This window comes from Camelina sativa, chromosome 14 (assembly GCF_000633955.1).
Source record: "Camelina sativa cultivar DH55 chromosome 14, Cs, whole genome shotgun sequence".
NCBI classification, from domain to species: domain Eukaryota; kingdom Viridiplantae; phylum Streptophyta; class Magnoliopsida; order Brassicales; family Brassicaceae; genus Camelina; species Camelina sativa.
This window is the reverse complement of record NC_025698.1, coordinates 580,072-591,804: the sequence shown is the minus strand read 5'-3', so window position 1 is coordinate 591,804 and position 11,733 is coordinate 580,072. Positions and strand designations below refer to the sequence as shown.

The 11,733-nt window shown below is 38.3% G+C and overlaps 1 protein-coding gene and 1 long non-coding RNA gene across 32 annotated transcripts in view; both read left to right on the top strand.

The window, feature by feature from the left end:
- Positions 1–7,771, top strand: part of LOC104738704 — an 8,794-nt gene extending 1,023 nt beyond the window's left edge. For 2 of the 28 annotated variants that reach the window (XR_002035212.1, XR_002035207.1), the window contains exons 3-39: positions 110–174; positions 265–307; positions 515–596; positions 777–852; positions 958–987; positions 1,093–1,139; positions 1,235–1,278; positions 1,389–1,446; positions 1,532–1,619; positions 1,695–1,750; positions 1,831–1,909; positions 2,002–2,101; positions 2,240–2,444; positions 2,527–2,655; positions 2,773–2,834; positions 2,915–2,991; positions 3,157–3,251; positions 3,418–3,562; positions 3,662–3,764; positions 3,952–4,109; positions 4,216–4,279; positions 4,388–4,491; positions 4,638–4,747; positions 4,971–5,148; positions 5,318–5,418; positions 5,515–5,548; positions 5,656–5,786; positions 5,878–5,987; positions 6,093–6,161; positions 6,277–6,310; positions 6,420–6,479; positions 6,564–6,628; positions 6,725–6,759; positions 6,840–6,940; positions 7,051–7,244; positions 7,350–7,428; positions 7,519–7,769. This is a non-coding gene — a long non-coding RNA (uncharacterized LOC104738704). Of the gene's footprint in view, positions 1–109; positions 175–264; positions 308–514; positions 597–762; positions 853–934; positions 988–1,092; positions 1,140–1,234; positions 1,279–1,388; positions 1,447–1,531; positions 1,620–1,694; positions 1,751–1,830; positions 1,910–2,001; positions 2,102–2,239; positions 2,445–2,526; positions 2,656–2,711; positions 2,835–2,914; positions 2,997–3,136; positions 3,252–3,417; positions 3,563–3,661; positions 3,772–3,951; positions 4,110–4,215; positions 4,280–4,387; positions 4,492–4,637; positions 4,748–4,970; positions 5,149–5,317; positions 5,419–5,514; positions 5,549–5,655; positions 5,787–5,877; positions 5,988–6,092; positions 6,162–6,230; positions 6,311–6,419; positions 6,480–6,563; positions 6,629–6,724; positions 6,760–6,839; positions 6,941–7,050; positions 7,245–7,327; positions 7,429–7,518 lie in introns of those variants that run through there. The other 26 variants (XR_002035222.1, XR_002035229.1, XR_002035225.1 and 23 more) reach the window with 26 other exon arrangements.
- On the top strand, positions 7,794–10,515 carry LOC104738705. Of its 4 annotated transcripts, XR_002035206.1 has the most exons (12): positions 7,794–7,994; positions 8,164–8,264; positions 8,361–8,394; positions 8,502–8,567; positions 8,724–8,833; positions 8,939–9,007; positions 9,123–9,156; positions 9,266–9,325; positions 9,410–9,474; positions 9,571–9,605; positions 10,091–10,191; positions 10,302–10,515. XR_002035206.1 is itself a non-coding variant. In XM_010458894.2 (10 exons), exons 3-8 carry the CDS (start codon positions 8,227–8,229, stop codon positions 9,088–9,090), a joined length of 396 nt encoding a protein of 131 aa, XP_010457196.1. In that variant the 5' UTR covers positions 7,806–7,839; positions 7,939–7,994; positions 8,164–8,226; the 3' UTR covers positions 9,091–9,156; positions 9,266–9,325; positions 9,410–9,455. The 4 variants fall into 4 exon arrangements, 3 of the variants coding, with proteins under 3 accessions (XP_010457198.1, XP_010457197.1, XP_010457196.1); XM_010458894.2 differs by lacking the exons at positions 9,571–9,605; positions 10,091–10,191; positions 10,302–10,515 and having other exon boundaries at positions 7,806–7,839; positions 7,939–7,994; positions 8,502–8,632; positions 9,077–9,156; positions 9,410–9,455; XM_010458896.2 differs by lacking the exons at positions 9,571–9,605; positions 10,091–10,191; positions 10,302–10,515 and having other exon boundaries at positions 8,502–8,632; positions 9,126–9,156; positions 9,410–9,455.

The window sequence follows — 11,733 nt, the reverse complement described above, 5'->3', positions numbered from 1 at the left end:
TTTTTTTTTTTTTTTTTTTTGGTTCGTTTGCTCTGTGTTCTGATATTAAGTCCCAGTTTTGTAGCAATTTGATTTCAGTATTCACTCATAGGAAGTGTTCCTCTTGCAGGAGGAGGGAGGGGGATTAAGGACACTTTTCACCGTCTCCATATATCAACGAGAATGCTAATTAAAGTAAGTCACGAATTTGGATTTGCTCTCGTTTGATCTACTTGGTTTGTTTTGTCTTCATGCTCCTAATGCTTAAATCTCCATACGTTCAAGGATCTGATGAGGATGGTGACCAAGAGTCTCCTCTTATTTTTGGGTGAGATTTGTTTCGCCACTTTATTTTTTAATTTCTTTACAATATACTTTTGTTGTCATGTTTGCTTAGTAACGAGTTTGGTCTACTTTTACATCTTCTCATGTAACTTGGTCTCATTGCTCACTTCACCATCGTTGTTGTTGCTTGTTATCAATAAATAGATTGACAATCCTCGATTGGTCTAACTTTCTTTATCTTGTGTTTTAGGATTTTCCGGCTCTTTGGTGGTGTGTAGGTTTTACGGGATCTTTGGCAACTTCTCTCGTCCAAACCCTGGGGGAGCTCACAGGTGCTGTTTGATTTTTCAGGCTGCTAACGTTTTTCCCCGTTACTATTTATTGTTTTGGTCATACTTTTCTTCTTCTTTTCTTCTTCTTTCTGGCTCACAGATTAAATTTCTTTAAATCTCTCTTGTTCTTATGTTTGCTTAGTAACGAGATTGTCTCTAATTTTAGTTTTTAACAACCAGAGCCATGAATCAGTATACCTGCTGCTGGTCAGAGATGGATTGAAGAATGAAAAGAAAAAGACTCGTACTGCTTAAGGTAAAGTTAACTTTGTTCCTCTCTCTTTTTTGCTTCTTCTCACTTTGATTTTCAGATTTACTTAACTAATAATACTAACCAGCATGCATACACCGACATCTTCAGTGATCCTATAAGCCCACTCTGAATTCTGAGGTTTGTGTTACTTGCTCTTAGATGAAGTTGGTATTCATAATTTTTTTTTGTCTCACTTCCCTTCACTTCTTCTGATTCTTGGATGCCACTTTTTTCTTTTTGCAGTCACTGTACGTGGGCTCCCATCATCTGCTCCATGACAACATTTGAAGGTCTGATTGACAACTAATGTCTTGTTGCAACATTTTGTTTTCTACTCCCTTGTCTTGTTTTTTCTCTTTCTGATATGAATTCCATTTTTTTGCAGCATCATATGCGGAGAGCTGGTGATGTCTTCTTTAATTTGCTGAGGTCACTCGAGACAGTTTCTGAGTCTTCCTCCTCCTTTGTCCACTTCAAATTTTCCCCATCCATATGTTGTGAGTCTAATTCCCCCCCTTCTGAATTGGCGTTTGTTACAGGAGTCAAGAGAGAAGACCACAAATCTATGATACTTTTAACCTTCTGGATAGTGTTGGGGTGAGATTTGTTTCTCCACTTTTTTAAATTACTTTAAATCTCTCTTGTTTATGTTTTCTTAGTAACGAGTTTGTCTACTTTTTAGGTTTTAACAAGAGGAGCCGAGAATCAGTTTACCTGCTGCTGGTCAGAGATAGATTGAAGAATGAAGAAGAAGACTCGTACTGCTTAAGGTAAGTTAACTCTGTTCTTCTCTCTTTTTTGCTTCTTTTATTTTTACTGGCTCACAGAATAATTCAACTCCATAGGTCCCCAAGCTTTATGAAGTGTTTGGTGCCTCCTATTCTAACTGAGCCTGGGAAAGGTACTGTTCTACATTATCATTCTTGTGCTACCAGATATCTGATTTTTTCTTTGGTTTTATGAATCTTTTAATTGTTACAGGTCAAGAACCACCTGTGGCCTAACGTTGATTCTCATAGCGGAGTGCTGCCGAACTATTATCTTCTAGCCGAAAAAAAGGGTACAAAACTGCATTGTTATCACTCAAGTGTTTAACCCTGGGCCTTGTTTTGCTGAATCTTGTTACAATTAATTGACTGAACTTTGTTTCAGATAGATACTACACTGCTTTTTGGCTGTCTCAAGGAGTCTCTTCAACATACACAGACATACTTTGGCGCTATTAACAATTCTCCTCTCTAAACCACCGGAGGTTTGCCTTTTTTTTTTTTTTTTTTCCACATCTTCTCATATAATTTGGTCTCATTCCTCACTTCACCATCGTTGTTGCTTGTTAGCAATAGATTGAAAATCCTGGATTGGGTCTAATTCCCTTTATCTTGTGTTGTAGGATTATCCGGTTCTTTGGTGTGGGTTTTATGGGTCTTTGGCAACCCATGGTGTCGTCGACTACACCAATTTTCATGACATGAATTTAACAGTCAGCGTTTTTCTTGTCTCAGTGAGCTGTGCGTATTATTCTGTAGTATTGATGTTGTTGCACTCCACCTACATGCTTGTGGGTCTCTCATTCCGTTGGGTGTAGGGTTTAAAGAGTGAGGGTTGATGGAGAAGTATTCATTGATATTACATCCACTGCTTTTCTTTTCTCTAATCCATTCTTGTTCTATTTTTTAGGGTGACGATATTTACATGGCAAAGATGCTACGCTTTAGGTGAGCAAGATCTTAAAAAAAAAATGGATGTAACTCTGCTACATTATTTTGTCTCCTGAGGTCATTTGTCGCCAGGCCACTATAGATATAGGTAATATTTTGAGTTTCTTTTAACTTCCACTCGTTCTCCATTGGTCTTTTATATAGGTTGATGTCTGGAAAACTAACCATGCATAGAAGAAGCTAAAGATGATATTGTTATTTTCAGGAACCATTGGACATGTTGCTCATGGAAAGTCCACTGTTGTGAAAGCTATATCTGGTGTGCAGGTATATAATGACTATGCTTTCCCCTTTTTCACAGTTGAATAAGCACGAGTATTAATTTGAATCTATGCTATATATTTTAGTCACCAGAGGCGCATCCATTGGACTCGCATACATCCATAGACCATGAGGTCCTTACTGCTGCACTTTCAATGAATAGGTGAGGTATATGACCAATGTTCTTGACAATCTCTCTCTTACTGGATGATTGCAGAGTGCTTGCCTCTTTTGTCAAACCTTAGTAATTTTTTTTTTTTTTCGCTATTTTGTTTATAAATATTGACGACTCTCACTATCCTCTGGAGAACACAAATTTATATCACAGACTCTTCAATTCAGTGAGCGAAGAGAGAGTGAGCGACGAGAGAGAGAGATAGATTCTTTCTAGTGGCGGCGACATGAAGAACAAGTCAAGAGGAGGTAAATCGTTTCGTGTTCTTTTTTCTTAAACCCTATGATTCTATTTTGATTCTTTTTGGTGTGAACGTTTTTTTGCTTTTTGAATTTAAGAGTCTGGCATTTGTTTGTATAACAATATGAGAATCTTAATTTTGTTTCAATTTTGGGTGAAACGAAACGCAAACAGGTGTTGTGTGTTCGATTTTGGACGATGATGATTCACACTTAAGACTTTTTTCGGAGGATGAAGTTGTGACACCAAACACGGTGTCCGGCCGGCGTGGTCTTACACTACACTAAAAAAAAAACACCAAACTGTTCGATTCAAAAAGGTATAAACCTTAGGTCTTTTGTCTTGTCAGGCGGCGCTCTTGTTATAGTTTCTTTTTCTTTTTTTCTCTCTTCTAATGTGTTAATTCTTATCACTGCAGGGAAACGATTGTTTAACACGAATCTATGTATTCCCCATTCTGATTCATTAAATTCAAAGCCAAAACAACAAGGCCACGAGAGAGAGAGAGCCAAAAAAAACAAGTCAGTGGTATCTCTTTCTAAACCCCTATATATGTATCGATTCTGTTTTTTTTTTTGTTTCTTTCTACTATTACAGAGGTGGTGTGTGTAAATGTTTTACTTTTGAAACCAGAGTTCTGTTTTTGTTTTTGTTTTTGTTTTGTTTATGGGATCTTAATTAATCAATTGCTTTGTTGTTTCTTTTGAGGTGGTGAAATGAAACAGGTGTGTGTGTGTGTGTTCCAACCATGACGATGTTGACTCAGATATATACGATGCACTTCCTTCCTCCCATTGATGTTAAGGATTGATGCTGAATTATGGACCCAAAGGATGGCAACAAAATCCTTTTCTTCTTATTGGTCTGTAAGTCATCCGAAAGTTTTATCCTTTTCTTTCTTTTCTTCTTGTTTCAAGTTTATCTATCTCCCTTAACCAATGCTCTCTTTTTGTTTTTGTTTTGAACAACAAGGTGCTACTCAAGTGTGTGTGAGGGATTATGACCTTAAACCATGGAATACTCCTCTTCTTGCTTTGTAACTGATCTTAAATTCCTCTATCTTTTTCTTTTCTTTGTCCTGTTTCAAGTTCATCCTTGACTGCCCAATGATTCTATTTTTTTTTTTATGTTGTTGAACAACAAGGTGCTACTGAAGTTGGAACTCGACAAGGCACTAGAATTTAACGCACCATCCTATGAACTAAAAGGTACTTGTCATTGCCTCATGCCAAGAAATCCCATCCACAGGTATAATAAACAGTTGAAACTCTCTGATTCCTTTAACATAACTTAACAGGTGTGAATGTTTTTTACTTTTGAAATAAGAGTCTAGCTTTTGTTTGTATATGGTGATCTGAAATCATGGGTTTGTTTGTTTCTTTTGGGTGAAACAGATGTGTGTCCGTGTGTTCCAGCCAGATTTTTTTGGAGGATGAAGTAGATTCAGTCTAAACGGTTGATGGAGAGCGTTCTTAAGGTAACAACATCAAACTAATTTTTGAAGGTAATATAAGCCTTTCTTCCCTTGTCCGCTTCCATAAAATTGAGTCGAATTTGCTTTTTGATGGGTCTGTGTGTTTCTTTCTTTTGGTGAATGTTTTCGCTTTACTCATGGCGTTTCTTCTTCTTCAACTTTCTCTCATCTGGTTTACTTTTAAGTTATGTTAATACCTCCTCTCTTGTCTTGTCTTCTAACTCTTTGAGTATCTCGGTTGATGAATTTGCAGGAAGACATTGGTGCCAAGTGATGGTCGGAGGAGCCTGATGATGGCGTTTTCTTCTTCTGATTTGATCGACCGCCAAGTACAGGTTGTTTGGTTTTAATCTAATTCTGGTATATGTTGTGCAGGTCAGAGAGATGCATTGAAGAGTGAAGAAGAAGAAGACGTAAGCAGACTGCTGAAGGTAAGTTAACTCTGTTCTGCTCTCTTTCTTGCTTCTTTTCACTTGGATTTTCAGTTTTTTACTAACTAATACCAACCAGCATACACAGAAGAAGTTGGTATTCATAATATTTGGTCTCACTTCACTTCACTTCTTCTGATTCTTGGATGCCTCTTTTTTTTTTTTGCAGTTACTGTACGTGGGCTCCCATCATCTCCTCCATTGCAAGATTTGAAGGTCTGATTGACAACGAATGTTTTGCTGCAGCATTTTGTTTTCTACTATAACAATGTAAGTGTCGTTTGTTTTCTATTTTAGCTCTACAACTCTTATGTTCAAAATTGTTGTTCCATCGTTCTTTGTTTTATAAGCATGATACTGTTGCAGGTCTTTGATGGATGCAACGACCAAACTGATATCGGTAACTACAAAGGATTAAGATTGGGATTAAGCCTTATGTTCATGAGTCTTCACGTTCTTAGTTTCAAAGCTGCTTTTTTTTTTAAGTCTATTGCTTCTCTATATCAGGTGGAGATCTACACGATGGAAGGGATTACAATCTTGGTCTTGAAGTCATCGCCGCTGTGGAGTCCGGTAAGAGTGAAAACGAACCCTTACTCTGTCAGCAATACGTTCTTCGTCCCTGCTAACAGTGGAGAGTAAGACCTAGATCCGTTTCTCCCTTGTGTGTTGTTGTTTTGTATGTGAATGCTTGGTTTCTAATGGTCTTCTTTGCTTTTTTTCTCTCAGGTTGGTGAGAACCCAACTGCGTCTGGCTAGGGAGATTTTGGAATTACTCCTGAACAGCTTTGTCATAATGTGGTCAAAGGATCACAACAACAAGCAGCAATATGGACTGGGTAAGTTTCCACTCATGAGACGTGCTTATATATGTCTGGTTACTTTTTTTTTAATCTCTCGTCTCTTGCTAACTTTGGCGTGCATGTTTTTCGTTGTTGCATCAGCCTCAAGGATTGTCAAATTTGCTCAGATACTACCAGAGAAAGGCATCACTGGACCATTTATGGTTTCAGGTATGGAGATGCACATTTGTTATTTGTTCTGTGTTGGTTTTTTTTTTTCATCGCAGAGGTTTCTCTCAGGGTGCTTGCCATGATCTCACTTTGATCATTTTGATGGTTGTTGCAGTAGCGTCTTAGCACTTGGGATAAAAAAAACAGAGGTTTGTAATGAAATTAGTTTAGTTAGATCTTGCTCGTTCCACTTTCGTAAGTGTACCGTCAACTGCAATTTAACCTTTGTCTTACATAATCTTCGACATGGTATCAAAGACGATTTGTATGATGGAGGAAGCATTGCATTTGCAGTGATTATCTTGGTTGTTGTCGCAGGTAATTTTAACTTGTTTCACTGAAATATGAGAATTTTTGATATTTACTCTTGGTGTTGTTCTGATGCTTTGTTCTCCTCTGCAGCTGTCAGTGACTACAAATAGCCTCTCCAGAACCTGAATGATTAAAAGTGAAACATACATCTGGAGGTAATAGATTTGCACCAATGTAATTTTTCCTCTCTCAATACTCTTTTTTCTTGTTCCCTCCTTAGTTACACTACACATGTGTTGATTGCTGCACAGGTGACAAGAGGTGGAAGACGAGTTATGACATTGTGGTGGGTGATTTCATACCTCTCAACACTGAAGTTCTGTTATGACCGGCTCCAGTCTCTCATGCTAACCCTTGAAATTACAGATACAGATGAGTTTTTGCCAATCCAGACAGTGTGCGATTTTGCAACTCTTGTTGGGACATATGACGAGAGAATGCCCCATATTCCAGATCCTATATTGCAGGTAAACATGGTGTTTCACTTTGGTTTCAAAGATACTATGACTCAGATGTAAATGCTACTGTTTGAATAATTGAGAAATGTATCTGAAACATATAGTCTTTTGTATCTTAGCTGAACTGTCATGATGCGTCTCTGGCGATCAAACCAGTGTTTGATCGTTTCCAATCAGTCGTGATTACATCAGGCACCTTGAGCGCAATTGATCTTTATCCCCGTCTTCTTAGTTTCACTCCTGTTGTTAGTCGAAGCTTTAAGATGTCAATGACACGAGACTGCATCTGCCCTGTGGTTCTAACTCGGGGAAGGTAAGTTCTACTCAAATGAATGATTACCTTTTCAATTTCTGGTTTTATATTTTCACAGTGCGTGATTAGTGAGAGATGATTAGATGGAAACGGGAAAAATTTCAGGATATTACTAGCAAGATTGGAGTATCTGCGTGATACATTTCAAATAAAGGAAGGTGATTTCCCAACTTTCGATGCACTGGTACGATTCTTACTTATGATCTTATTATATTTTGTTTCTACTCTTTACCTGTTTGTGACCGTTGATAACTCCTTTTGTTGTCTTTAATAGAGAGGCAAGCAGCTCAATGTGTAGGGCGAGTAATCCGGTCAAAGGCTGATTATGGGATGATGATATTTGCAGACAAAAGGTATATGCATTGCATAAAGTTTCTCTCTCTGAGTCTGGTCATTTAGGTTCCTTCTCTTTACCAAATGTGATTCTTTCTATACTCTATCTAGTATATTAAGTGTATGCGGAGAATAGAAGATTGTTTCACAGTTCACACTGTTCCTTGAGAATGTGAAGAAATGCTTAGGACAGANCTTGTCTTCTAACTCTTTGAGTATCTCGGTTGATGAATTTGCAGGAAGACATTGGTGCCAAGTGATGGTCGGAGGAGCCTGATGATGGCGTTTTCTTCTTCTGATTTGATCGACCGCCAAGTACAGGTTGTTTGGTTTTAATCTAATTCTGGTATATGTTGTGCAGGTCAGAGAGATGCATTGAAGAGTGAAGAAGAAGAAGACGTAAGCAGACTGCTGAAGGTAAGTTAACTCTGTTCTGCTCTCTTTCTTGCTTCTTTTCACTTGGATTTTCAGTTTTTTACTAACTAATACCAACCAGCATACACAGAAGAAGTTGGTATTCATAATATTTGGTCTCACTTCACTTCACTTCTTCTGATTCTTGGATGCCTCTTTTTTTTTTTTGCAGTTACTGTACGTGGGCTCCCATCATCTCCTCCATTGCAAGATTTGAAGGTCTGATTGACAACGAATGTTTTGCTGCAGCATTTTGTTTTCTACTATAACAATGTAAGTGTCGTTTGTTTTCTATTTTAGCTCTACAACTCTTATGTTCAAAATTGTTGTTCCATCGTTCTTTGTTTTATAAGCATGATACTGTTGCAGGTCTTTGATGGATGCAACGACCAAACTGATATCGGTAACTACAAAGGATTAAGATTGGGATTAAGCCTTATGTTCATGAGTCTTCACGTTCTTAGTTTCAAAGCTGCTTTTTTTTTTAAGTCTATTGCTTCTCTATATCAGGTGGAGATCTACACGATGGAAGGGATTACAATCTTGGTCTTGAAGTCATCGCCGCTGTGGAGTCCGGTAAGAGTGAAAACGAACCCTTACTCTGTCAGCAATACGTTCTTCGTCCCTGCTAACAGTGGAGAGTAAGACCTAGATCCGTTTCTCCCTTGTGTGTTGTTGTTTTGTATGTGAATGCTTGGTTTCTAATGGTCTTCTTTGCTTTTTTTCTCTCAGGTTGGTGAGAACCCAACTGCGTCTGGCTAGGGAGATTTTGGAATTACTCCTGAACAGCTTTGTCATAATGTGGTCAAAGGATCACAACAACAAGCAGCAATATGGACTGGGTAAGTTTCCACTCATGAGACGTGCTTATATATGTCTGGTTACTTTTTTTTTAATCTCTCGTCTCTTGCTAACTTTGGCGTGCATGTTTTTCGTTGTTGCATCAGCCTCAAGGATTGTCAAATTTGCTCAGATACTACCAGAGAAAGGCATCACTGGACCATTTATGGTTTCAGGTATGGAGATGCACATTTGTTATTTGTTCTGTGTTGGTTTTTTTTTTTCATCGCAGAGGTTTCTCTCAGGGTGCTTGCCATGATCTCACTTTGATCATTTTGATGGTTGTTGCAGTAGCGTCTTAGCACTTGGGATAAAAAAAACAGAGGTTTGTAATGAAATTAGTTTAGTTAGATCTTGCTCGTTCCACTTTCGTAAGTGTACCGTCAACTGCAATTTAACCTTTGTCTTACATAATCTTCGACATGGTATCAAAGACGATTTGTATGATGGAGGAAGCATTGCATTTGCAGTGATTATCTTGGTTGTTGTCGCAGGTAATTTTAACTTGTTTCACTGAAATATGAGAATTTTTGATATTTACTCTTGGTGTTGTTCTGATGCTTTGTTCTCCTCTGCAGCTGTCAGTGACTACAAATAGCCTCTCCAGAACCTGAATGATTAAAAGTGAAACATACATCTGGAGGTAATAGATTTGCACCAATGTAATTTTTCCTCTCTCAATACTCTTTTTTCTTGTTCCCTCCTTAGTTACACTACACATGTGTTGATTGCTGCACAGGTGACAAGAGGTGGAAGACGAGTTATGACATTGTGGTGGGTGATTTCATACCTCTCAACACTGAAGTTCTGTTATGACCGGCTCCAGTCTCTCANAAATCTTCTAATGTTCGGAAGCCTAGCCCGCCTTCTGATTGTTTGGCACACATTTGCTCCCATGAGAGCCAGTGTAATCCTTTACTATCTGCTTTGTTGCTCCACCAGAAATCGGCAANGTTGTTCTGATGCTTTGTTCTCCTCTGCAGCTGTCAGTGACTACAAATAGCCTCTCCAGAACCTGAATGATTAAAAGTGAAACATACATCTGGAGGTAATAGATTTGCACCAATGTAATTTTTCCTCTCTCAATACTCTTTTTTCTTGTTCCCTCCTTAGTTACACTACACATGTGTTGATTGCTGCACAGGTGACAAGAGGTGGAAGACGAGTTATGACATTGTGGTGGGTGATTTCATACCTCTCAACACTGAAGTTCTGTTATGACCGGCTCCAGTCTCTCATGCTAACCCTTGAAATTACAGATACAGATGAGTTTTTGCCAATCCAGACAGTGTGCGATTTTGCAACTCTTGTTGGGACATATGACGAGAGAATGCCCCATATTCCAGATCCTATATTGCAGGTAAACATGGTGTTTCACTTTGGTTTCAAAGATACTATGACTCAGATGTAAATGCTACTGTTTGAATAATTGAGAAATGTATCTGAAACATATAGTCTTTTGTATCTTAGCTGAACTGTCATGATGCGTCTCTGGCGATCAAACCAGTGTTTGATCGTTTCCAATCAGTCGTGATTACATCAGGCACCTTGAGCGCAATTGATCTTTATCCCCGTCTTCTTAGTTTCACTCCTGTTGTTAGTCGAAGCTTTAAGATGTCAATGACACGAGACTGCATCTGCCCTGTGGTTCTAACTCGGGGAAGGTAAGTTCTACTCAAATGAATGATTACCTTTTCAATTTCTGGTTTTATATTTTCACAGTGCGTGATTAGTGAGAGATGATTNTCTAAGGAAAATGGCTCAACCGTATGATAAGACGGGTACAATGGGAAGGGAAACTCTGTTAACACAAGAAGATTTGGAGAAGATGGCTGAGTCTGGTGTGCAATACATGGCTTATTAGTAAACCGGTTCGTTTTGGTCGAGGTCTTCTTATCTTCATAGCAAAACTTATCACTAAAGCTCATAAAAGGAAAATGGATGCTTAATTTTAAGATCATTAATATCCACTCACTGCATCATTATTTACTGGATACTAGTAACATATTTTATTTTATATAGTTAAGCACAACTTCAAGTTTTGTGAATAAAATATGTTGGAATCTAAATATTTTATGTAGTTGGATTGTTTATCTTTTTACCGCTCGAGTATTCGATCTTTTCTGTACTTCTTCAGTCATATGTAAATAATAAAATTACTGTACATAGAAACGGTGAAATCAATAGCAGCACAGGAAAGAAAAAAAAGTGCAATGTATTTGAAAACAAAAATTAGAAAGCGATATAGCATTACATCTACAAAACGTGTAAGGTACGTCATTTTTTTCATAAGGAAATGTCCGCAGATTTTGATCAAGGACACCATAGTCTCTACCTCTCCCATATAGAAAATCAAGGTTGCTATATAGGGAAGATGAGGGAAACACCATAGGGTGGGTAGGGATTGTCGATAAAGCCCACACTTGACGTGCTGGGGGGCATTCAAATAGCATGTGATTTATAGTTTCCTCCACTCCTCCACACCTAGGACATTCTTTATTCCTACCAATATGGCGATAATACAAACGTTGGCATGTTGCCAAACACCCAGTCACACATTGCCACACAAAATGCTTTAGCTTCCGTGATGTTTTTAACTTCTATACTTGCGCCTTGAGTGTCATAACACTAGGCCCCTGAAGAGGGAGGCCGCAAGTAGGGCGAGAGATAGCTCTCGCGGCTTCGTATCCAGATTTAATGGTATAATTCCCAGACTTCGTCAAGGTCCATGAATATCCGTCCCTCGAGGCGTTCAAGCTCGGTTTAATTCCCAGAATAAGGGTAATATCTTTCGGGGGAAAGAATTCCTGAAGACGCTCTATTTTCCACTTTTTGTGTTAAAATCAATCAAGGTATTAACACAAATCAGAGGATTTCTTTCGTTAGACAACCCTTGTGGAGG

Coding starts and splice junctions, on each gene's coding strand:
- LOC104738705 (XM_010458894.2), top strand. CDS start 8,227: ATGTTTTGCTGCAGCATTTTGTTTTCTACTATAACAAT. Junction 8,265..8,360: donor TTGTTTTCTACTATAACAAT/GTAAGTGTCGTT, acceptor ATACTGTTGCAG/GTCTTTGATGGATGCAACGA. Junction 8,633..8,723: donor GTCCCTGCTAACAGTGGAGA/GTAAGACCTAGA, acceptor TTTTTCTCTCAG/GTTGGTGAGAACCCAACTGC.